The sequence below is a fragment of the Lissotriton helveticus genome, chromosome 5_1 (assembly GCF_964261635.1).
Source record: "Lissotriton helveticus chromosome 5_1, aLisHel1.1, whole genome shotgun sequence".
Lineage (NCBI taxonomy): Eukaryota > Metazoa > Chordata > Amphibia > Caudata > Salamandridae > Lissotriton > Lissotriton helveticus.
This window is the reverse complement of record NC_136065.1, coordinates 240439262-240464250: the sequence shown is the minus strand read 5'-3', so window position 1 is coordinate 240464250 and position 24989 is coordinate 240439262. Positions and strand designations below refer to the sequence as shown.

General features: G+C 46.7%; 1 protein-coding gene across 1 annotated transcript in view; it reads left to right on the top strand.

The window, feature by feature from the left end:
• Positions 1-21056, top strand: part of LOC144753077 (uncharacterized) — a 353653-nt gene extending 332597 nt beyond the window's left edge. Inside the window, exon 4 of the mRNA XM_078640867.1 lies at positions 19206-21056. Coding sequence (XP_078496993.1) covers positions 19206-19534 — 329 coding nt within the window. The 3' untranslated portion in view covers positions 19535-21056. The remainder of the gene's footprint in view (positions 1-19205) is intronic.
• Positions 21057-24989: the final 3933 nt, after the last annotated feature.

Genomic DNA, 24989 nt, shown 5'->3' with positions numbered 1-24989 from the left:
GCCAACTCTTGGTCAGGAAATCTTAACGTATGGGGGAGCCGGAGGAGAGGCAGGAGCCCGCAGCCTGGGCATTTGCAGGTAGTCCCGCCACATGTCTCCTTGGCCGGCCGCAACGGGCCTGGAAAGACTAAGGTAGTCCCGCCACATGTCCAAGAGGAGAGCGAGGCACCTCTTCCTTTTCTCTTCCGTCACAGCCGCAGCAGTCCTGGACGGCGGGATGTCCTGCACGTACCTCCACAACAATTTGTCCAAGTTGGGCTGGGAGGGAGAGGCGACGCGGACGAGCCTCTCCCACCTCCACCGGTAGGAGGTTTCCCAGCCCCCAGCCCGACGCCGAACACCCCCAGTCAGGCGATGGTGCCCATACTTCCACAGCACCGGACACACCATGGTGGCACCCCAGTACTTGCGCAGCACCGAACGTACAATGGTGGCACCCCAGTATTTGCGCAGCACCGAACGTACAATGGTGGCGCTTGGGGAACACCGGATGTGGAGAGGCCTTCATGCGGGGCGATGAAAAGGAGCGGCATGGAGTGCACCGGGAGAAGGAGACGATGTGAACGAGTCTCCCTCGCCCCCCAGGTGGGGGCATCACAGCTGCACCCCAGCTGAACGTCCCGCTCTCACAAAACAGGGACCTCTTCCTTTCACTCCGAAGGGTCTCTTCCATTCTTGCAAACTCGACGAGAGTGGCCCCTGTAGGGCCTCAAAATGGCGTCTGGATCCGCTGGAAGGCGGGCCCCGGCCACTAGAGTAACTTTGGCCAGCCATACAACTCGAACATTTGTCCCATGGAGCACGAGCCCCCATCTCCGACAGCATCTCCGCAGCCTTGAAGATCATACAAAGGTCCCCGGCGGAACCTTCGGCCTTTGCAGGTTTCCGGTAAGGGACGGCTGCCTTGATCGCCAACGAAACAAACATGACATTGCCACACCTTCTGTTAGCGTGAATTCTAGAACTGCCGAAAAGGACTCTGGTCCAAACTGCCAGTAATGGAAACATTTCCCCCTGATGCTGCTTCCGGACTGTGCCGGCCCCGCCCAAAATGGCGCTGGTATCGATCGGAACTTACGAACACCTCGTGGTGTTCCTTCGCACTAATATAAACTTGATGTTCTGAGATTTTATATGATCCTTTGTACACTTGGCTAGAAAAGACGAAGAGAACTCACTCGACGAATAGTGTGAAAAGATCCCCGTTACAAATGTTGATTACGAGTGTACAATGTATTATATTTTTATAACTGATGTAAACCTCATTTACGATGCACACGTACGGTATGCATATAGGAAATCTGATTACAACTGTTATGATTATGCTTCTAAATTATGAAAATATATGCCCCCGAACCCCCAGCCAATTAATAGACGTTTTAGTCTCTTACAAATGAATGAGTAAAACTTTCCGATGTTTTTATTGTTGCAAACGACACCCCCCACTGTACGCACTTTAGCCATTGCCACGACCGACCAAATACGACCACACCCTCCTAATCCATATGCTGAAATGAATTTGCAAAATAAAGTCTTTGAAACTATGGACGGGTATTGCATGCTTTATTTTAAAACAATATGGGATGGGTAGGAAAGTTCTTTTTCTGTGCACCCTACTCTGCTCTCTCTTTAAGGTTAAAGGAAGATGGTTGCCCAGCCCTGGAGGACGGATCGGATCGACAACACGACACTCCGTCTTAAAAGTACGCGACTGACTCATGAACTCTCGCGTAGAGGAAGACCGTGACTTCCAAGGATGGGTAAAACGAATGGTGTAAATGAGGGAATGTAAAAGGAGGGTGAAATGAAATAATGTAAATATTGTAAAGTACAACGTTCCAAAGTAGCAGGGACCCAAGAACCGAAGAACTTTAGAACGCCACGGCGTTGAAAGAGGTTTAAGGATCCCGATAGTGAGATATATCCTTTGACTAGATACCTCGCACTAGGCACCTCTGGTTTCCTTTTTATGTTTCCCCGCACACGCCCTACATGAACACACTACCCCCCCCCGACTCCGAAAACTATATCCCCGGGGACCCTGCCCCAAGGAGGAAAGACGAGTAAGAGGTAAGTAAAGGACTTATGAATCCATGTATTTGAATGCGCGCGAATGCTGTCTCCCCCACCCCCCCCCTTTTTTTTTCCCTCCCTCTGCAGGTTACATCAGAGATTACAGCCAAGGTGTGGCGAAGATCTGAGACCTTGCCATGTCTAAATACACGAAACGGACTAGCGCCGCAGGGTGGTGTCTAAGCACGCCTGCAAACTACTCACGTATCGAACAAACCCGAAAAATTAGCACAACCTGATAAAAAGTGATCACCCTTAAACCAGACCGGACGAATGAACCCACGTCACGTATGATGCGAAACTGTGAGGGAATGTGTGTGTGTGTGACTGAGGCGTTGACCCAACTGGTCAAAGGACCGAGAATGCGAGAAAGTGCGACAAAATGGTACCTCCTTTTTCTTCTTTCCTTTTCTCAAAGCACGTCCCCTCTACCCTGTCTAATGCTCAAACTGCATGATTACAAGATTCTAACGCGGACTCGTGAATACCCTTTACTGTGTAATGCACTAAATAGCCTTCCTTGAATGCACTGCCGCCCTCTCTGTTGCACGTGTACTATTTAGCCTGCCGTTGCACTCTCTCTCTCTCTCTCTCTCTCTCTCTCTCTCTCTCTCTCTCTCTCTCTCTCTCTCTCTCTCTCTCTCTCTCTCTCTCACTCTCTCTCTCACTCTCTCTCTCTCTATTTTTGCACTACCACTCTTCCGAGTGGTTAGCCCCGAAATTGGCAGATTGCCACCCCTAGCACACCACCTAATTGGCTTCAAATACCGTCAGTATTTGCACAAACGCTTGTCTTTAATACAATCACCCTGAGGCCGCGTCATTACCTCTCCTTTTCCGCTAGAAGTCAATGAACCCAGGTTGGGCCATAAGGGAAAGGACAGGTAAGACGACAGAGGTTCCCTAATCTGGCCTGAAATAAGGGAACTACATGTCAACGGCTCCTATAGTATAAAACAAGGACCTCAGAATACGCGACCCTCCCCTCCCCGAATCGTCGCAATACCCAAACCAGAAAAACGATCACCCCCGTTACCTCCCCTGTCTATGTCCCTGGTTGTTTCCCATAAAAACCCCTGTCCTTCCTAGTTAAGTAACCGGGCTGTAAAAGGTTACGTAGGACCCAGAATGATGTTTTACAAGGTTAACAGACTAGACCAAGGTAAAGAAATCATCAAAATGAACCCCGCAGTAGTTGAAAAACAGGATGCACCGATAGAAAGGAAATGTTTAGCCATGTTCGTCTCTCAGCAAAATACCTGTGTAGTACCATGTTGACGACTCACTGTACCCTTTTGTAAATGTGAAACTCTAGAGAACGGCATATCTTTGCCAGATTTGTCTCCCGAAGGTGGGTTACCATCAGATGAACTGGCATGCCTGTAATAAATGATTATGAAGGAAAGTCATAGTAAATCCAACAGGTCCGCCACCGGTCATTCATATGCCAGTTGTGAACGTTAAATATAACGGACATTTTCATTCTTTGCCTGGAGCTGGGAGAGAAATAGACTTTTTGATTATCTTCATCTGCAAATTTTCTAAAGACTGTCTTTTCAAACTTGTTTAAGGGTACTGCTGTTGGAGGAGAGAAGGACCGGATGTGGGAGCACGAGGCCCGACTGCAGACTAAGGGACACCTGCGACATTAGCCAAGGCGAGACCACGACTGAAAGGAGCTGCAGGACGAGGCACTGTTTTCGACAGCATGAAAAGAAAGGGTCGACCTGATGCCCCTGCTCGACGTCCAGTGCCTTTCGACAAGTCCCCGCTCTCTGAATTCCGTCGCACGCCCGCCCATTTGAAGTCTCTCGTTCCCCTAGTTTGTTCCCAATTTGGCCTTGCTCCATCCCCCTTTTTCCTCTGACCTACCCTATGGACTGTTTTGAACGCTCTTCTTCCATCGGAACTTTCTGACAATCACCTCAAAGGACACAGGGCGAAAAGGACCTTTCTGACCAGAAACGCGAGGAAAGGGTCGTGCCCTGCAACGCAGAACTTAGAACAGAGCTGGACTTGTAGCTCCACCGCCGGTGCTCAACAGCGCCAACGAAAGACCACAAAGAACAATGAGAACTCATAAAACTTCGAACATTCGACATCCTCAACCACCGTTTTGCTACGCCTCATTTCTCTCCCAGCCGCCATTGTATTGATCCTGCTCCAATCCGAATCTGAAACATGTATTAACCTGCCAGTTCACGTTATGATATGTACTTGCTGCTCGCCGTTTTTGTATTTCATTCCTATGACTTTCCTGCTTTATCAAATAGGTGCACCTCCTAAAAAAAAACCCTAGAAACCTCAAAATGTATTGTTTACAACTCTTTTCCATCTAGGGTTCCTACCGTTTTCTTTCTCATGCCCACCACAGTAGAACCGAATAGAAAATGAACCGGCAAGATGTCTTGAATATGTTAAAGGGAGGACTGTGGAAAATTAGTGCGTTTTGGTGAACATTATCTGCGCCATCTTGCCTCTTCCCTGATGCCACACTTTTGTCGTGCGCGCCCGCCATTTTAAGATGCCCCGATCAGAACAAACCCTTTTGCATGCCGCTGGCCCCTGACATAGCCCTTTGCCTTCGTTAAGCCCGCACGCTGACCACCCCCTGCTTGCACCTGCCTTGAGTCATAAACCCCTCTCCGGCGCTGCTCTGCCCCAGGCCCTCATCCTGTTCCCAGCGCGACGCCTCCCTGCTTTCCTTTCATGATCTCCGGCCCTTAGATGCAAACCCCTTTTTCCCCGTGTGCCCGTTTTGTCCTCCCCGTTCCCAAGTCGACACCCAGCTCTGCCGATACCATCCTTGCCCCTCCCCGTACAATAGAAAGCTTCCCCCATCAAAGAATCCCCGGGTTGATCAAAGCCCCCACCCCATGAGATCCGATCAAACTCCCCACATTCCGTGAATCGGCGGATTATCCAGCTGCGCGATGCTCATCACCTGTTGTGACTAGGGTGGGGACTTCAATTGTAAATGTGTGTGGGAACAGGCCCAAAGGGGAGTTCCGAGAATGTCTTTTCCATACATCAAAGCTTTAAACATGTATGTGTAATCTGCAATAAAGTCATAAATGTGGATATAAGAGGCCAGGCCTCAGGGATGCAGTTAGAGCACCTCAGAACGATACCTTCTGTCCGTTTCGTTGTGTTCTCCTCCGGAGAGAATAAAAAAACCTTGTTTCCTGCTTTCCAGTCTCCAGCGCCTGCCTCTTCATTGATTTAAATAACTAGAGGGTCACAGAGGCAATACCGCCGGGCAAATATCGATTGTCCCCGACCCGACTGAACTTTTTTTACAGCGCGATTGTTTGTTGTATTTTTTAAACTGGCATTGAATTGCTAAAACTGCATTTTAAAATACCCTGCACTGTCCTTGTATCTTACCGGCAATAGACTCCCTCTCAGGCTCGTGTCCTCCGACCCCGGTCCACCACAGCTGACGCTGCTTGAGTGGAGGGCGGACACACACGGCCTGACGCTCCCCCTGGCACGCCCAACGCCTCGGCTAGGCGGCAGGCGGAGAAGTACTTAAGCGGCAGGCAAGGAGCGCGCAGCCGAGTGTGAGTGCTGCTAGCGCAATTGTTTGTTGTATTTTTTAAACTGGCACTGAATTGCTAAAACTGGCTAGGCGGCAGGCGGAGAAGTACTTTAACCGCCATGAATCGATCGTGCAGCAGACGCGCGCAGCGGGCACGCCGCTGGCGCGCCGAAGGTGCGCCTAAGGTAAGCCCGTCTGCGCCCGTCCGCGCCAGACCGGGCCCAGTGCCCAGTACCATCTCCACCAAGACCCTCCGACCTCCTTTCTACTCGAGAGATTCCCTTCTCCAACTCAGACAGACCCCTCAATCTCCCTGTGCTCACTCCATGTCTATGGTGGACCCCTCCACCCACTGCCGCAACTGCTCCTATAACCTCATGGGACACGACCCCTGCCCCCCCACACTCATCCCATTCTGCATGGCCCTGCTTAATTGCAGGTCCCTGCCCAAACACGCCCTCGAAATATATATGCTTCTCCAAGACTACCACCTAGAGGTGCTGTTTCTTACTGAAACATGGCTGTCACCAGACTCCAACCCGGACATTGCTCGAGCCCTTCTACTTGATCCAGCGCCTGGACAGACCATCAGGGAAGGGAGGAGGAATAGCGATAATATATAAAGACCATCTGTCTTGCCGTCTCACTGACAGTCCCATCTTAGACTGCGAAAATACTCTCTTCCTCATCCAAATCTCCCCCCTGAAATCTCTGTCGGGGATTCTCGTTTACCGTCCTCCGGGCACTCCAGGGCAATTTTGTAGCTCCCTTCTAGAATCCGCCCTCACCCTGGCTAGTACTTCTCCGAATTTCACCATCCTAGGAGATCTAAACCTCCACTTTGACAATTCTGGTGACAAAGTGGCCTCTGAGTTGGCACTTGATCTTGCTGCATACCAACTTAATCTTTTGAACTATCAACCCACCCACAACAAGGGCCACCTCCTGGACCCCTTATTCTCTAATCTCGCCGATCTTAAAGTGCGAAACCCCGTCCCTCTACCTTGGTCAGACTACTCTTTAATTTCTTTTAGCTGGCACATTCTGGTTTCCTACCGGCCCAAATCTGCCCCCAGCACTCTTGAACGTCGCTGGTCGAAATTGGCCACAGAAGATTGGAGGAAACTCCTGGATCTCTCCCATCCACCTCACGACCCCCTTACCCATGTAGCAGACACCAAGTTTTCTGCTTGGATTGAGGACTCTCTCGACATAATCCTGCCCAAGAAACCCGCCCACATTCATGGTGGGAAGCCCAAATCCCCTTGGTTCAACAATGACCTCTGTCTCTTAAAAAAACGGTGCAAAAAAACTGAAAGAGCATGGAGGAAAGAGTTTGCCCCTCAAAAAAAGATAGAATACAGCCAATCAATCCTAATCTATAAAAGGGCCCTTAAAACCACACAAGCCGCCTTTTTTGAGGAAAAAATCAGAACCTCCTCTAGTTCGTCTAGTAAAACTTTCCGCATAGTAAACAAGCTCCTCAAAATTCCAGACCCCCCCCCCCCCCCTGTGGACTCCTCCGGGGATCGCTGCATGAGCTTGCTGAATTTTTTAACGAAAAAATTAAAAACATCCTCAAGCTCCTTCCCCCCTCCACAGCAGAATTCCCTTTAGATCCACCCTCTAGTAAGCAGCGACAAAGCAATTTCTGCCTAAATTCACCCTATCACCGAGGAGACTCTTCTCCCTATCTTTCTCTCTATCAAAAGCGGCTCCCCACTTGACCCAGCTCCACCGGAAATTCTAAAATTAGTTGCTCCCACCATCCTTCCCCCGATGGCCAAACTTATCAACACCTCTTTATTACAAGGTATCGTTTCCCCTGGCTGGAAAAGGGCCATTGTGAAAGCTCTTCTAAAAAAAAACCCACCTCGATCCAGCTGAACTGTGCAACTTTCGCCCTATCTCATTACTGCCCGTAGTCAGCAAGGTTGCTGAAAAATTCGTCAACCAGCAGCTTTCAGCCTTCCTGGAAGCAAGTGGACTTTTACACCCCTCTCAGATGGGCTTTCGCCCGAGCCAGGGCACGGAAACCGCCATGATTGTGGTAGTGGAAGAGGCGAGAAAGATCCTCGATTCAGGAGGATCGGTGGCAGTGATCCTCCTGGATCTGAGTGCAGCCTTTGACACGGTGAACCATCTCACCCTCATCCACCGGCTCAGGGGACTGTGAATCTCTGGCTCCGCGCTTTCCTGGCTGAAATCTTTTCTCCACAACCGATCCTTTCGGAACTTCTAGATCCTGCGTAACTCTTGTACATTGTGGGGTTTCCCAGGGCTCCTCCCTGAGCCCCACTCTTTTTAACGCTTACATGTCCCCCCTAGAGAAAATAGTCACTTCCCATTGTGTCAAACTTGTGACTTACGCTGATGACACCCAGCTTGTTGTCTCTCTCAGCCAGCTGGACCGCCCCCGATAACCTTTACTCTTGCCTCCAAGACATATCTCATTGGATGGATAGTTCAAGTTCAAGTTAAAAAATTTGTATAGCGCACTACTCACCCAGAGGGTCTCAAGGCGCTTGGGGGAGGGGGGGTACCTTACTTATCGAATATCCAAGTTTTTAGTTGCTTTCTGAAGGAGAGGTGGTTCTGTGTAAGGCGGAGGTGGGTGGGGAGAGAATTCCAGGTTTTGGCTGCTAAGTGGGAGAAGGATCTTCACCCCATGGTGAATTTATGGATGCGCGGAATTGCGGCGAGGGCTTGATTGGACGATCGTAGTTGGCGGGTGGGGGTGTAGAAGGACAGTCGCGTGTTGAGGCATTCGGGTAGTAGGTCGTAGAGGGCCTTGTGTGCGTGGGTGAGGAGACGGAACGTTATTCTCTTGTTGACGGGGAGCCAGTGGAGGTCTCTCAGGTGTCCGGAAATGTGAGCTTGACGAGGGATGTCTAGTATGAGTCTGGCTGAGGCGTTTTGGATGCGTTGGAGTTTTCTCTGTAGTTTGGCTGTGGTTCCGGCGTAAAGGGTGTTTCCGTAATCCAGTCGGCTTTTGACCAGTGTGTGGGTGACCGTCTTTCTTGTTTCGGTGGGGATCCAGCTGAAGATTTTTTTGAGCATGCGTAGGATGTTGAAGCATGATGATGAGACGGCGTTGACTTGTCTGGTCATCGAGAGGGAGGAGTCCAGGATGAAACCCAGGTTACGTGCGTGGTCCGTAGGTATGGGTGCGGTTCCCAGGGCCGGTGGCCACCAAGAGTCGTCCCAGGCAGCGGGGGATGAACCTAAGATGAGGACTTCCGTTTTGTCCGAGTTCAGTTTTAAACAGCTGTTCTTCATCCACTCGGCTACTTCTTTCATCCCTTCGTGTAGGTTGGTTTTGGCGGTGTTTGGGTCTTTGGTGAGGGAGAGGATCAGCTGGGTGTCGTCTGCGTAGGAGATGATGTTGAGGTTGTGTTGGCGTGCGATGGATGCGAGGGGACTCATGTATATGTTGAAGAGGGTGGGACTGAGTGATGATCCTTGTGGTACGCCGCAGATGACTTCGGTGGCCTCTGATTTAAAAGGGGGGAGGCGTACTCTCTGGGTTCTTCCGGCGAGGAAGAGATGATCCAGTCTAATGCTTTTCCTTGTATTCCAATGTTGTTGAGGCGTTGTATGAGGGTGCTGTGACAGACTGTATCGAAGGCTGCGGAGAGGTCGAGTAGGATGAGGGCAGCTGTTTCTCCGTTGTCAAGTATAGTTCGAATGTCGTCTGTTGCTGCGATGAGGGCGGTTTCGGTGCTGTGTTTGGCTCGGAAGCCGGACTGTGAGGGGTCGAGGGATTTGTTGGATTCGAGGAAGGCGGCGAGTTGACTGTTGACGGCTTTCTCGATGACTTTGGCAGGGAATGGGAGGAGCGAGATGGGGCGGTAGTTTTTAAGTTCAGTGGGGTCTGCTGTGGGTTTCTTCAGAAGGGCGCTGAGTTCGGCATGTTTCCAGCTTTCCGGGAAGGTAGCGGAGTTGAAGGAGCAGTTGATGACGTCACGGAGATGGGGTGCGATAATGGAGTCTGCTTTGTTGAAAATGTGGTGGGGACATGGGTCGGTTGGCGATCCCGAGTGGATGGAGTTCATCAGGCGGACGGTGTCTTCAGTGGTGATTGGGTTCCAGGCGCAAAGGTTGTTAGAGGACGGTTTTGGTTGGGAGGTGGGTGGAGTGGACTGGTCTTCGGACTGGATTCCAAAGCTGTTATGTATGTCGGCGATTTTGTTGTGGAAGAATGAGGCTAGGGAGTCGCAGAGGTCTTGGGAGGGAGTGATGTCGTTGGTGCCGGCGGTGGGGTTGGTAAATTCTTTGACGATGTTGAATAGTTCCTTGCTGTTTTGGGCGTTGTTGTCAAGGCGATCCTTGAATGCTGATTTCTTGGTGGATCGGATCAGTTGGTGGTGTTTACGGGTGGCGTTCTTGAAGGTGGCCAGGTTGTTAGTGGTTGGGTTTTTTCTCCAGGCTTTCTCGAGGGTACGACAGAGCTTCTTGGATTTCTTAAGGTCATCGTTGAACCAGGGGGCTTTTTTGCTACCTTGCTTGATTTGATGCTTTTTCAAGGGTGCTAGTTCGTCAGCGCTGTGGGTGATCCATTGTGTGAGGTTGGTGGCTGCTTGGTTTGGGTCCGATGATTTGGCAGGAGGGTTTTGGTGAAGCGATGTGAAGAGCTGGTCGGTGGTAATTTTGTTCCAATTTCTTCGGGGAATAGGTTGTGGGGGGTTGTGGTCTTTTTGTAGTTGAAATGAACGCAGCTGTGGTCCGTCCAGTGGAGAGCTGTGGTGTGATTGAAGGAGATGTGCTTGCTGGAGGTGAAGATTGGGTCGAGCGTGTGTCCGGCATAGTGGGTGGGGTTATTGACAAGTTGTTCGAGTCCGAGGTTGGCCAGGTTGGCCAGAAGGGAGGTGGTGTTGCTGTTGTTTTTCTTTTCCAGGTGGAAGTTGAGGTCTCCCAGTAGAATGTAGTCCTCGGAGGGGAGGGCGTGTGGGCTGATGAAGTCAGTGATGTCTTCGCTGAACTGTGCTCACATCTAAAACTCAACAGTGATAAAACTGATATTTTGTTATTGGGCAACCAATCTCACTTCATCCCAAAGACTATGTGGCCTCCCTGTATGGGACCTGCCCCGACCCCAAAACAAACCATTAAGAGCCTGGGCATGTGGCTTGATCAGGATCTCACGTTCAACATGCAAGCCAGGAAGACAGCAGGGGCCTGCTATGGCATCCTCCGGACCACCCGCAAAATCCTTCCCCTCCTCCCCCACGACTCCAGGAAGCTCCTATTTCAGAGCCTCCTACTATCCAGATTGGATTATGGCAATGCTCTGTATCTTGGGGCTCCTAAGAAAGTCATTGCCAAATTGCAAGTAGTCCAAAATTCAGCAGCCAGGCTCCTGACAGGCACTAACAGCAGGAGCTCTGCAAAACCGGCCCTAAGATCCTTACACTGGCTGCCCATCCAGGAGAGAGTTCACTTCAAAATCCTTTGCACCACCCACAAAATCCTTCATGGCAAGGGGCCCCATATCCTAAAAAATCTTATTAGACCTCACGAAGCCCCCAGAAACTTGCGATCTGCACACTTACACCTAGCCTACATACCTAGGATTAAAAAGGCCCAGAGGGAGGAGCCAAGCTCGCGAGCGTAATGGTCGCCTTTTAGCTCGGCTCCCGCAGCCCTCCGGCCTGATCATGTATCCTGTATAATATCCTGTCCGGGGACGACCCATTATCGGAGAATCGGAAACGGAACACCCCGCTTGTACTCACCATTTGGCCCGGAGGTTTCGACGTGCAGCGGCTCCGAAGTTGTGCCCTCAGTAAGACCGGGGCCTCCGTGGAACCTAGACCGGGACCTAGCCTGTGGGATCCGACGACTGTCGGCCCCGGTCGAGAGAGTGAACCCATGATGAGAGCCGTTGTGCGAAAATCCCGGCGATCCTGATCCGGGCCTGCCCTGGTGACCGCGCGGCTGATGTGGGTGAGATGCACCGGGGACTGAGTCTGTGAAGGGGTTCTCCCCCCGCCGCTTTGTCCGGCGGCCCTGGACCTCTGCGACCGGACTCTGCTTGTTGGAGGCGCCGGTGCTGGTGTAGGCGGAGACCCGCATTGGGCGGACATCCTTTCGGCACCAAGGCTGCCATTGCTGGGACCCCCCGGAGCTCTGTAAAGTCCTACATTTTTTAACTGTTTTTTGGGGTCGCGGAGGGCGGCGACTGGGCTGACTTCGCGAAATGGCGGCCGACCCTTTGAAACATGAATCGCCTTGTGGCGGCGGGCTTGGGTTGCCTAATTGCGCGGGGGTCCGGTCTGGTGAGCGTGAGCTTACGGTCAGAGATATCCTGGAAGCTCTGAGATCCCTGCGCGCGTCCCTGGCCCCCGATGTCCCTGTGAGTCCGCCACGATTTGCCGCCATTTTGAGCAGCCGTTTCTTCTTGCCGCCCTCTTGTTTCAGTGACTCCATTGCCTCGCCCCCCTCGATTGCTGCAAGTGTTGCTGCCGCTGATCGAAGATCATTTTATGTGCCGGTGACTTTGGAGCTCCCTGTTTTTCGAGATTCTGACCCCGGGGACTTGGACATTGTGCCGCGGCCCTGTTCGGCTCGGATGCCCAGCAGTATTGGTGGACTGCCGCCTGCACCTGCTCCGATGGCTTCGCCTTTGTCTATTACAGAGACCCCCTCGCCTTCCCAAGCGGTGAAACTGAACTCCTGTTCTTCATCACCCGTGCTGCGATTGCTGATGCATTTAAACTCTTTGCTCGGACTTTTGCACCCTTGCGGACCGATTTACCCCCCATGTCTACATGGTAGTCAACCCTTTTTTCGATTGTGTGCTGGTCTTGTATTGAGTATCTCATTTTACACAGTCATGTGGTGGGTGGGATTTGTGGTTCGGAAGGGATGGAGGTGATATGCACGACTCCTGGTTGATTATTGGTATACGATTTAGTGGCGCAGTTGTCTGTACCCATAGAGCGGTGGGAGGTCCCCTCCTCTGTAAGTTTTATGGCGCTTGATGGGGTGTCGTCCTGGTCTGTTTTTGCTGCGATTGTCTGGTTGGGCGGAGGGCGGCGGCCGACCATATTGATTTCTGTTCTTATGCTCCTCCCTCCTGTTTTCTTTCTTTCTGTTTCTGTTTCTTTTTGTCTCGTTCTTCTCTCTTTCTTTCTTGCTATATTTCGGGTTCTGGTTTAGGGCGACAGGCACGCTGTCTGAAGGGTAGGCCATAGCCTTCTACAGGGGTGCAGGGTGGGATGGGTGGGTAGGGTTCTATTTGTTGTTTGTTTTATGGTTCTATGGCCCTTTTGTATCCCTTTTTAGTAATGCTGCGTCTGTCCCTGTCTCCCGTGGTGTGTTCGGGGTGGGGTGTGTGGCATCGTTGACCCTCCTTTTATGGTTCGATTGCTTTTCTTCTCGATTGCTGTACCCTCACTGGTGCTGATACTCCTGTTTTCTCCTGTACTCCCGCCACGGGACGCCTGTGTCGGCGTGTCTTCTTTCTTTCGTTTTTGTCTTTCATTCCTTTTTCTCATTTTTCCGCCTTGTCCTCCTCCCCTCCCCCTCTTTCCCCCTCTTCCCCCCGCTTTTCCTCGCCCCCGCCCCCCCTCCCTCCCTTTTCCTGGAGGTCACTATGACGGGTGAGTTTTGATGTAATGTTTCTCCGATTCCTCTGTTCTGGCTTAGCTGTGGTTTGGGTGGTGGGCATGTAACGATGATAATGCTCAAGTGTCGATTATGTCTAAATTATCCCGATCTTCCTGTGTGAATTGTGTTGCCTCTCCTGTATTGCGGCCCCATCCCCCTTATTGTTGCTGAGGATGGTTTTGGGATTTCGGACGTCTCTGCATTGATAGTGAACCTGTCGTACGCCTTATCCCCATATTATAAAATTAACCTTTTTTTGCTCCTGTGTCTTGGCCCTCTGGTTCCTGGGTATATTCTCCCCTTCTTACGATTGTATTGCCTCTGCTTCTTGCTGTTTGACTCTGTAATGTTTGCCTTGGAACCTCTGATTGCTCTCCGTATTGAGGCCGGCCGATTTGGTTGTAGGCCTAGACTTGTATATCCTTTTGATGCTAATAAAGGTTTAAAAAAAAAAAAAAAAAAAAAGGCCCGCACAGGGGGCCGCCTCTTCTCCTATAATGCCCCCAAGCTGTGGAACTCTCTGCCCCTGACTTTGCGTGCCGATCCCAACCTTCTTGCTTTCCGTAGGCTCCTGAAAACTTGGCTCTTTCCTTAATCCCTCACTCTCATTCCGTTAGCTCAGTCACCAGTGCTGGGACGCTCACGGGCAGCCATGCGCTTTATAAATCCTCCTTTCATTTAATTTTATTTCACTAATACAGTCACCAAATGAAGTCCTACTCAGCAAAGATCTCACCCAACACTGCAATGGATAAACCCATAGCAAAGGCTTTACCCTAGATGCTACCATAGCCAAAAAACGAAATAATAAGCATCAACAACATTCTCCCAATTGACTGGTCAGACCACCACATCATTCCATTCAACATTAACCAAGCTACAGGGCCACCAAACAGAGCCCGGATTACCCATCAGTGGTGCGGAGACTTCAATCCTATCCCTCTCCCTGACTTGGAAGAAAAATATCATCCCTACACCCACCCAACACAGACAACCTCAATACCGATTAGCTCACTATCCTCATCAGCGCAACAATGGAAACTGCCCTTGACCAAGTAACCCCCTGAAACACAAAAAGATCAGAGATACCCCTTCGAGAGCCTGGTTCAACAAAGACCTCAACTCTGAAAGAAGACAACTTCGAGCCGCTGAAAGACTCTGGAGAGAAAACCCATCCCCAACCAACCTCCTCCAACTCAGAAAAGAACACAGGAACTACAATAAACACATCCTCAAAGAGAAAGCCACCTTCTTCCAAAACACCCTAGACAAAGCCAAAAACCACTCCAAAGAGCTCTTCAACATCATCCGAAATCAAACCTCCAAACCTCCCATAGAAAATCCCCCACCTCAAAGCTACAATGTGACGACCTGCTCAAATTCTTCAATGAGAAAATCACCAAAATTGAGCTCCCCTTAGACTATCACCCACAAACTCAACCGACTCTTTGCCCAAAATGTAAATAACCCCAACCCTAGCTCACTCCATAATCCTCAAAACTGAAACTCTTCCCCCTTTAACAACCAGACTAACCCAATACTAATGACCAACCGCCACACCCAAGAGGTGGAAGGTCTTCAAACCCCTCACAGAAGAGGACATCTCCATGGTGATTGTCAATTATAAACCCTCCTCCCACTTCGCAGATCCACTACCGGCTGCTCTGGCTAAAAACCTCAATCGCACCCTAACCCCTCTATGGAACTGATCATTAATAGCTCCTTGAGCAACGGGTTGATACCCAACTGCCTCAAACAAGACCAAGTCACCCCCCTGCTAAAAAAAACCTGATGCAGACCAGAACGAGCCCAAGAAGTTTAGACCCACTGCCAACCTTCCTTTCTTAGCAAAAATCCCAGACAAATGTGTTCTCCCCCAACTCAGTCAAAGCCTAGACACGAACAACCTACTTGACTCGCGCCAGTCTAGTTTCAGAAAGGGATGCAGCACTGAAACAGCTATACTGAGTATAACAGACTCAAACAGATCCTGCATGCTGGTCCTTCTTGACCTCTCGGCATCTTTTGATACGGTTGATCACAAGTTACTTCTAGATGTCCTTCAAAAACTTATCTGAGCTGATGGCACTGTTCAGAAATGGTTTTCTTAATTTCTTCCTAACCATTCCCAACTCGTTAAAATCAACAACTCTATGTCTGACATCTCTCCCATAACCCAAGGGGTGCCACAAGGCTCGGTTCAACATTTACATGGAACCCCTCACTACCATTCTAAAACAAGCAATTCTCACGTACCACCTATATGCTAACGACACCCCCAGCTTTACCTAGAAATATCCTCACTTACTGAATTCAACAACTTAACTCCACACTCTCAAAAGTCCAAACTGGCTATCGCTCAACCACCCCAAACTCAACCAAGAAAAAAATGAAATTCTGGCCTTCTCCAGTCTCAACCACCGCACATAGATCCAAGAATGGATAAACAACCTGGACTCCCTAAACTGCAAGCTTACTCTATCTCTACTCTTACTCAGCTAAATCTCTTGGGATCTCTATGCAATCTAAACTAAACAGGAGCTCTCACATAAGCTCCACTGTGAGTGCCTTCTACGTCCTAAAACTCCTCAACAAAATCAATCCTTTCCTACCACCCAATGACCTAAATACAGACACACAAGCTCTAGTTCTTTCTGGACCAGACTATGGTAATGCCACACTCCCTAGATCACCAAACACACATGTAGTTGCCATGAGAGCTACCCTCAATGCAGCAGAACGAATGGTCACAGGAGCAAAAAAAATGACCACATCACCCCAGCGCTGCAAAGCGTAAAGTGGCTCACAATCACAGCGCAATGTTGTTCCAAAATGGCCAGTCTGACCCACAAAGCTCTACACACTTGCAAACCAGGCTACCTCAGCCAAATTCACAAAAGCAGGCCAATCGAAGAAACCTAAGAAGCCCCAATACGCTTCTTCTCATCCCCCCCAAAAGACACAAACAAAAAACACTCTCACGCTCTTTATCAGGCAATGCCCCTAAAATCTGGAACTCTTTCCCAATACATATCAGAACCAACTCTTCTTTCACAAGCTTCAAGAGACAACTAAAATAATTTCTCCTCAACCGTCATCTCTTTACCCCAGGACAATAGCTGCTCTGTGCTACCTCAACTCCTCAACCGAAACACTTGCGCTCTGACTGAACAGAAGCCTTCACCACTTGCTACTGAATTGGAGTCTGTTTTTTTTTTTTTTTTTTTTATTTTATTTTAGCAAGCCATACACATTCAATTTACAGAAGCTTTGTTTACACACTGAAGACAAAAATCAAATTAGAAGGGATCACAATATACATTTCTATACAGTACTTATCAGAAAAGAAAAGGAGAACACACACAGAGCGCTTGAAAAACAATATAAGATACATCTGCCACAAGTCAATTATAATTCATTTAGCAAATACACAATTATAATATACATATCTAATCACCAAACCTTACGTCCGGCCAGATCTTACCACTAATACACAAAATGTGGGCCAATTTTGCTATATCACACTTATTTCAAATAGTCTGAGAGTGTCCCCCATATTCTGATGCTAAGCCTGCGCTTATGGGGCCCTTGTAGAGCATACAGACTATATTCTAAATTGTATATTGCATAGAGTCTGCCCCTCCACATTTCAAAAGACGGTGGAAGTTTCTCCCTCCATAATGAAGCAATACATAATCTGGCTACTGCTACAAACATGAAAATCATCACCTTCGGAGTAATCACTATCTGTTCCCCTGTCACCTCTGCCAGAAAAGGTTCCATTTTATGTATCAATTGCTTCAACTCTGGACAGTCATAAAACATGTGGATACTATCCACTTGCTCTACTCGCGTGCATCTACCCTCACTGCCCCCCCCCCCACCCCCCTCCCCACTGTGCTATTTTGGCAGGTGTATATTACAGGTTAAATATGGTTTTAAAATATTGTGATTTAAGGCTGGAAGATATCAAAAGTTTCTCAGCCATCGCAATTGATTCCTGTAGGATATCCCCTTCCTGGTTCAATTCACAATTCCATTTGAAGTTCTGTACTTCGAGATCATACCTTTGTAATTCGATAAGACTTTGATATAGATTGCCATTCCTGCCGTGCTTTCTCAATATCTCCAGCGTATCACTTTACCTAACCAAATTCATTACATCTACTCTTCTTGTTAGATAATCCCGTATTTGTAAGTATTTAAAAAAATCAGCTTGAGGGAGATTATAATCAGACAACAGTGAGGAATAATCTTTAATAACACCATTACTAGTTAAATCGCCCAATTGGAATTGGATTCTATCTAGAATCTCTTATTATTAATGTACTGTTAACTGTTTAAGACTCTGTCGTATACGTTGCTGTAAAGGGCTCTGATACCCCTTGGGTCATGCCAGCACTATATAAAACTCCTAAAATATAAAATAAACAGTGGAGGTTCAGCAGGCAGGGGGATCCAGGAGGGGGCGAAGAGAGACAGCTGAGAAAGAGATTCTCTGGTAGAATGCTTTAACACAAAGACAAATTTTGCACCTAAAAAATGTATAGTGGAAAGACACAAGCAGTGCATCCATGCTCTGGTTGAGGGACAAACACACAAAGAGGTAGGAAGCCTATGGCAGTTGACCTATAAGAAGCAAGCAAATTACAGTGACAATGAAACCAACCAATATTATGCAATGGGTGGCTTCTAAGCCCACTGCTGGAAAACAATTTATTTGAAGAGACACTGCATGCACGGTGTAAAAGTGCAAATGTGCATCTAACCATGTCAAACCACTCAGCCAGATCACATGCTCTGTGATTGCCTGACACTGTCTTCTGCCTATAAAAGCAAAGAACAAATGATGGACGGACTGCTGAACAAATCACACATTCACCCCCAGTCACAGATCTGAGTTTAATCCATTTTGGGAAGGGTATGTCCAGACATGGCTGGGTCTAAACTGGAATGGCATGGTGAGCAAAACAAATGACGGATTGAACCCAGATCTGTGACTAGGGGTGAAAGTTTGATTTGTTCAGCATTCCGTCCATCATCTATTGTTTTGCATTTGTCACCCAAAGTGGGAAGGGTATGCCCAGACATGGGTCCAGTGCTTGCTATGCCACCGGATTCAAGCTAGCCTGGCTGATGATTGGTGGTACCCTGGAACCGTGTCCAGAATGCTTATTTCTGGTCCACGGAGGACCTGACCTGGCATTTTGGGCATGGCTGTTCACAAGGGGAGCAGGGTCAAGAATGATTTGCATATGGCTGGGCCCAAATGGAGTGGCATGGCAAGCAAAACAATGATGGATTTAACCAGGATCTGTGGCTGGGGGTGAATATTTGATTTGTTTAGTGTTCCATCCATCATCTTCTCTTTTTGCAACTGTCTTCTGTCTATCAGTCATCATGGGTCAGGGTGCAGGAGGCCATACCTCCTTCATAGCACAGGCCACACCTATAGACACTGTCAGCAAAGGGGCAGGTGAAGGTAAGATAGAAAGTTTCAGGAGAAGCTTTGCTTGTTGTTAAAGTTAAAGTGGCAGTATTTCATTTTCTTTTTTTAAAGTGGTGGTGGAGTAGTGCTTCAATACTACATTTATGACTCACTACTGTGCTTTAAGCGGAGACAATGGTGGTAACTGCAGTGATCTCATTGCGGAGTTCTTACTGAGGAATGACTGGTGCAAATGCTTATCTGGTACAAATGAGCATCAGGACCAGGTCTGTGTGCCAGCTCCCCCTTCGGTGCCAAGCTCCAGCGCTTGTATTTCCAGGCTTGCCCCTTAGTTCTTTTCAGCTTTTCCATTGCTGTAGTTTTCTTGCATTGTTATTCTAAGTTTGTGCCTTGTTATTTTCTGCTTGGTTATTGTCATTACTGTTTCTCTATATGCATTGTCATTGTTTTTGTGCCTTGCTATTTCACTGTAGTTTGTGTTTTATTACTGCCTCTTTGCTGTAATTGCATTTTATTACTCCCTCTGTGCAGTGAGCTGGCCCGCCTTGCCTCTCACTTGCCCACTGCTCCTGCTGCCCGCTTCCCAGCGCCCCTTCCAGGACCTACCTAATGGAGACCGTGGCACTGATTCGCCAAAGGCAAGCCATTCTGCGCAGACCGCCAGGAACACTGGATATCCCATCACCGACAGGTACACCGCCACTAAGCTCCGAGCCCTGGATCCTGAGCACAACTGCTGCCACACATCTCCTTGTACCACCAAAGTACCGTTCTTCTACCAGCACTGCTGCTTCACGTGCAACACCGAAGCAAACAATAATGCTGGTGACACTGCAAACCAACTGCATCCACCGCGCTGAGCAAGACCGCCAAGGCATAACTCCAGTGTATTCTACTCCAAGCACGATGGCTCGGCAAACACGGCATAGAGATCTGGGACATGATCTCATCCCTCACCCCAGATGTCATCTTCATCACAGAGACCTGGCTGAAACCTGCCTCGATGCCGGACTTGACCATTCTCACCCCTGAAGGCTACAAGATAACTCACTGGGACTAAACCAACAAACACGCAGACAGAATTGCCATCATCTACAAGGATACCATTTGTTGCACAACCTTCTCAGAAGACTCTATACTCCAAGCATCAAGTAAGTTCTTAATTATTTATTGGCATGTACAGATCAGCTTCATGACTCTTCCAGCCTATAACTATAATTGAACTTGTGTTCCCTTGAAGAACCCCTAACCTTCAATCCCAGAACACCTTACTCATTCATTCTTATCTTACATCACAGTGCATGCATATCATCACTACATCACATCATTAAATTTCTCCCTCCACCCCCTTTTAACAGAAATAGAAAAGAGAACAAGAAAATAAACAAGACAATAGAAGTAAATATAAAAAAAATATATAGCAAAAAAAAAAAATAGCAATGTTCAATTAAACGAACAGGTTTCTTGAAAATTCTCTCAGATCTTCTGCTTAAATGTTTGTCTTGAGAAGTATTTGATTGAGTATTTCCACACTCAGTAAAAGTTGCTTTTTTAATGAATGTCTTATTCCTTGTTATGGTCTTGCTTTCATTTTCCGCAGTTAGTGCTGTTTCACGAATTTTTGTTATTTCCAATGGCACTGGGTGAAATCTACTTAGTGATTTTTTCACTTGCTGCTGACGAACCAAAACCAAATTACCCAGTTGGTATTCTTGGTCATGACCTTTCTTTTTACTTTCTGTATAATATTTCATTTTTTTTTTGACTCCTTGTCTTTTTTTAGCACTTCACTCTGAGTTTCTGGCGGGTTTGCTGGCAAGTGCAGTAGACGAGTATGTTTTGATTGTCCAAACATTAATTACGATGGACACATTCCAGTAGATGTTTGTGGAGTGTTCCTATAATCTCTATAAAACTTGATTTATTGATACTTGTGTCAATATCGCTCTTTGCACTGCTTTTTCAATGGTGGCCATTAACCTTTCTACCATTCCATTAGCTTGCGGCCACATAGGAGTCACTCTCTGATGCACAATCCCCAGATAATTCATACATTTCTTGAACTCACTTCCACTAAAAGGAGGACCATTATCAGTTTTTAACACATTAGGTATTCCCACGTAGAGAAACTTTCATCAAGAACTGGAAGACCCATTGAAGTCGAAGTTGACGACACCATTTTAACAATAGGAAAACGAGAATACTCATCTAATATAGCTAATAGATAATGTCCTGAATCCAAAGAGCCGTAAAATTCTGCTGCCACATTAGTCCATACAGCATCTGGTAATTCTGACATATGAAGTTCTTGTGTTTCTTTTTCTCGTGATGTGCATTGACATATGTGACACAACTGAACTATCTCTTCATGTTGGTCCAACCTTGGAAACAGCAAAATGGGAACAGTCCAGCCCGAACTGCCAAGCCATGTCTTCCCTGGACCGGAATCAAGCATCCTATCAGTTTCTGGCTATCAGCCGTCTCCAGCCAGGATAGCTTGACTCCAGTGGCGTAGTGAGCACGGAAACCGGTCCTAGGATGCTTGATTCCGGTCCAGGGAAGACATGGCTTGGCAGTTCGGTCTGGACTGTTCCCATGAGGCACAGGGTCAAGACTGATTTGCATATGGCCATGTCTGAACTGGGGTGGCTTGGTGAGCAAACTAACAATGGATTAAACCCAGATCTGTGACTGGGGGTGAATGTTTTGCCATTGTGCAACATTCCGTCCATCATCTTGTGTGTTTTGCTGTTCACCCTATGTGGGAAGGGTATGCCCAGACATGGGTCCCGTGCTCACTACGCCACTGGAGTCAAGCTATCCTGGCTGAAGACGGCTGATAGCCAGAAACGGTCCTAGGATGCTTGATTCCGGTCCAGGGAAGACATGGCTTGGCAGTTCGTTCTGGACTGTTCCCATGAGGCACAGGGTCAAGACTGATTTGCATACGGCCATGTCTGAACTGGGATGGCTTGGTGAGCAAAATAACGATGGATCAAACCCAGATCTGTGACTGGGGTGAATGTTTTGCCATTGTGCAACATTCCGTCCATCATCTTGTGTGTTTTGCTGTCCAACCTAGGAAACCACATTTTCTCTCTAAGGAAATTCTTAGTAGCAGATATACCTCTATGGCTTTCGTGAGCCAGATCAATAACTATTCTTTGAAGACAAACTGGGGCAAATATTTTATTTCCTCTCAGTAATATGCCTGAAGAGGCTACAGACAATTTTGCTTGTATATTTTTTAAAGCCAAACTATCACTTTTTTAAATATTTGGCTTAAAACAACTTGCAGCATTTATCAGTCTCCTGTTATTTTCATGTATGATTTTGATTACCTCTTGAATAGTATCATCTGAATGCATAGCTTCAATTAGTTCTTATTGCGAGACAACTTCAGGTATTGCTTATTTTATTATAAAACAGATATATTCTTCTACCTCCAATTGTTGTCTTTCCTCTGAAACACAAGGATGCCTAGACAGATAATCCGCAGGATTATATTCTTTTCCAGGTTTATGAATAATTCTGAAATCATAATCCATTAATCTCATTCCCCATCTTTCTAACCTTGGAGGCATCTTTGTTTTTGGGTTCCCAAAGATGGAAATGAGGGCTTGGTGATCAGTTATTATTACAAAAGGCTTCCCAGAGATGAATCATGATAATGTTTACATGCCCATACAACCGCTAAACTCTCTTTCTCAGGTTGAGAGCATTTTTGTTCAACTTCTGAAAGGCTTTTGCTGGCATGAGATTTTATATATCTTGGAGTTTCTCTTCCAGGTTTGTACTGTACGAGCGTGGCACCTAGCCCTACAGTACTAGCAGCCACCACCAACTCCGTACATAAATTTGGATCAAAGTATTTTAAATTTGCTGCCATAGTTATTTGTAACTTTATTTCTCTGAATGCCTGTTCACAGCTTTCATTCCATTCAAATCTTCGATCCTTTTTTGTTAACTCTTTGAGAGGTGAACTCAGAGTTGCAAAATTATTTACATATTTTACACAATAACTGCCCATGTCCAGGAATGATCTTAATTGTGTTATGTCCTTAGGTCTTTGTATTGCACTCAACACAGTTATTTTCTTAGGATCTGGCTTTATTCCATCACAGAAAAACATATGCCCATAAAATGTTAGTTCAGTTTTGTTTAGTTCACATTTTTTTAAAGGTAAGAGTCAATCCAGCTTTAAGAAGTTGTTGATATACATTATCTGATCATGTTCATCTTGATTTTTTTCCAAAGACCAGAATATCTTTGCTATAGTTCATGCCTTTTTGTACAGGCCTTGTGATATTTTTTATGATTTCTTGAAATATTTCAGCATCAGAACATATGCCAAAATTCAATCGTTCATATCTGACAAGACCCAAATGTGTTGAGAATGTAATGTATCTCGATTGACTATCAATTTCTAGTTGGTGATAACCCTTACATAAATCAAGTTTTGAAAAAAACAACTGCATCATTAATATTGCTAATCATATCATTTAAATAAGGGCCTGGGTATCTCTCTCGTTCAATTGCAGTGTTTGGGGGTTTTCATGTCTACACAAATTCTGATTTCCTCAGTGTCTTTTTTGGGAACAATTACAATGGGAGAAACCCGATACCCATGGTGTTGGGTCTATTGCTTCTTCAATTATGTCTTCTTTTAATAGTGCTTTGATTTCCTTTTCCACATTCGCTTGCATATGAACGGAACTCTTCTGTGAGATTGAGATACAGGCTTTATTGTTTCATTTATGTGTAGGGTTATTGCTTTGTCCTTCAATTTCCCTAAACCATCAAACCATTTTGGATATTTTGGAAGAACAGGATGATCTGTTGTTAAATTACAGGTGACTGCTAATTGCCCCATGAACTGAGCTGCAGCCTTGTATAATTCTCAGTCTTATTGCTTCTTTGTTATTAAATTTATCAAATTCACAAAATGTTACTAGTTTTTTAAGTCTGGTGACAAAGTTATCCATTGTTTCATCCTCTTTCTGACATGCCATGCTAAAATTGTATCTTTCAAAGTCTAAATTTCTATGAGGATCGAATTTGTCATTTAGACATTTCATAAGTCCTTTATAGGTGTTTCGTTCTTGTTGAGGAAATGTAATTATAATATCTTCTACTTCATTTCCTACTAAATTAAGTAACAAATCTTTTGCTTGTTCGTCGATCTGATTTTTGCACGTTGCATTTAAAAAATGTTCAAATCTCCTTGTCCACTTTTCCCATCTTTGTGCAAAATGTTGTTGTTCTGAGAGATCAAACGGCAGAGGTCTTCTAAAAACAGTACTTGATATTTTCCCTGTATCATTTTCATCATCATGTATGTCAGAATTCATGTTTATTGTCACCTCTCTTTCAGTTGTCATGGCTCTTATTACTATATTAATAAATCATGTTAATAAATGCCTTTATCATTAATTTCTTTTTCAATAAAAATGATGAAATATTCTTTGTGTTCATTTGTTTATTATTTATTGTGATGTGACATACATGTGTGATGTACATATAGCTGTGTACATCAGCGTTTTGAATAATTAATTTGTTGTTGTCAAAATGTTGTATCTGCGTAGATGTAGCTGTGCACATCAGTGTGTTAAAATTCACTAGTGATGCTGTGCACAATTCTCCAATGAACGATCGCAAATGCCAACGATCGCAACACCTGACCCTAAAATGGCCGATCAGCGTGACACGTGTCACACGTGCGTGTACACAGACAACAAAGTTCAAAGTCTAAACAAATTGTTTACGCGCATGTGTTGAAAATCCAAGCAGCCCGCTGATTGTTTATGCACAGACAACCCGCTCACTGTTTATGCGCATCAACTTCCAGTTTCTGCAACATATGCGCATCACAGAGCAACGTCTATTTAAAATCGGCTCATCACTCACCACATTGTTGAAAGCGAGCGCTTGAAATTGGCACATTACTCACAGCATCCTCGAAGGGGAGCACTTGCAATTTACTTTTTAAACGCCACCACCTTGCTTCAAAGCAGGAGGATGCTTCTGTCTTACGATAAACAGTTTCAAACAACGATGCAACAAAGACACTTTTCTTCTTCAGAACGAGGTAGTCTCCGATAGCATTGGCGTTCCAGATAGAGTTCTTTCCAACAGGTCGCCAGTATAATAACTTACTCCAAGCATCAAGTAAGTTCCTAATTATTTATTGGCATGTACAGATCAGCTTCATGACTCTTCCAGCCTATACCTATAACTGAACTTGTGTTCCCTTGAAAAACCCCTAACGTTCCATTCTAGAACACCTCACTCATACATTCTTATCATACATCACAG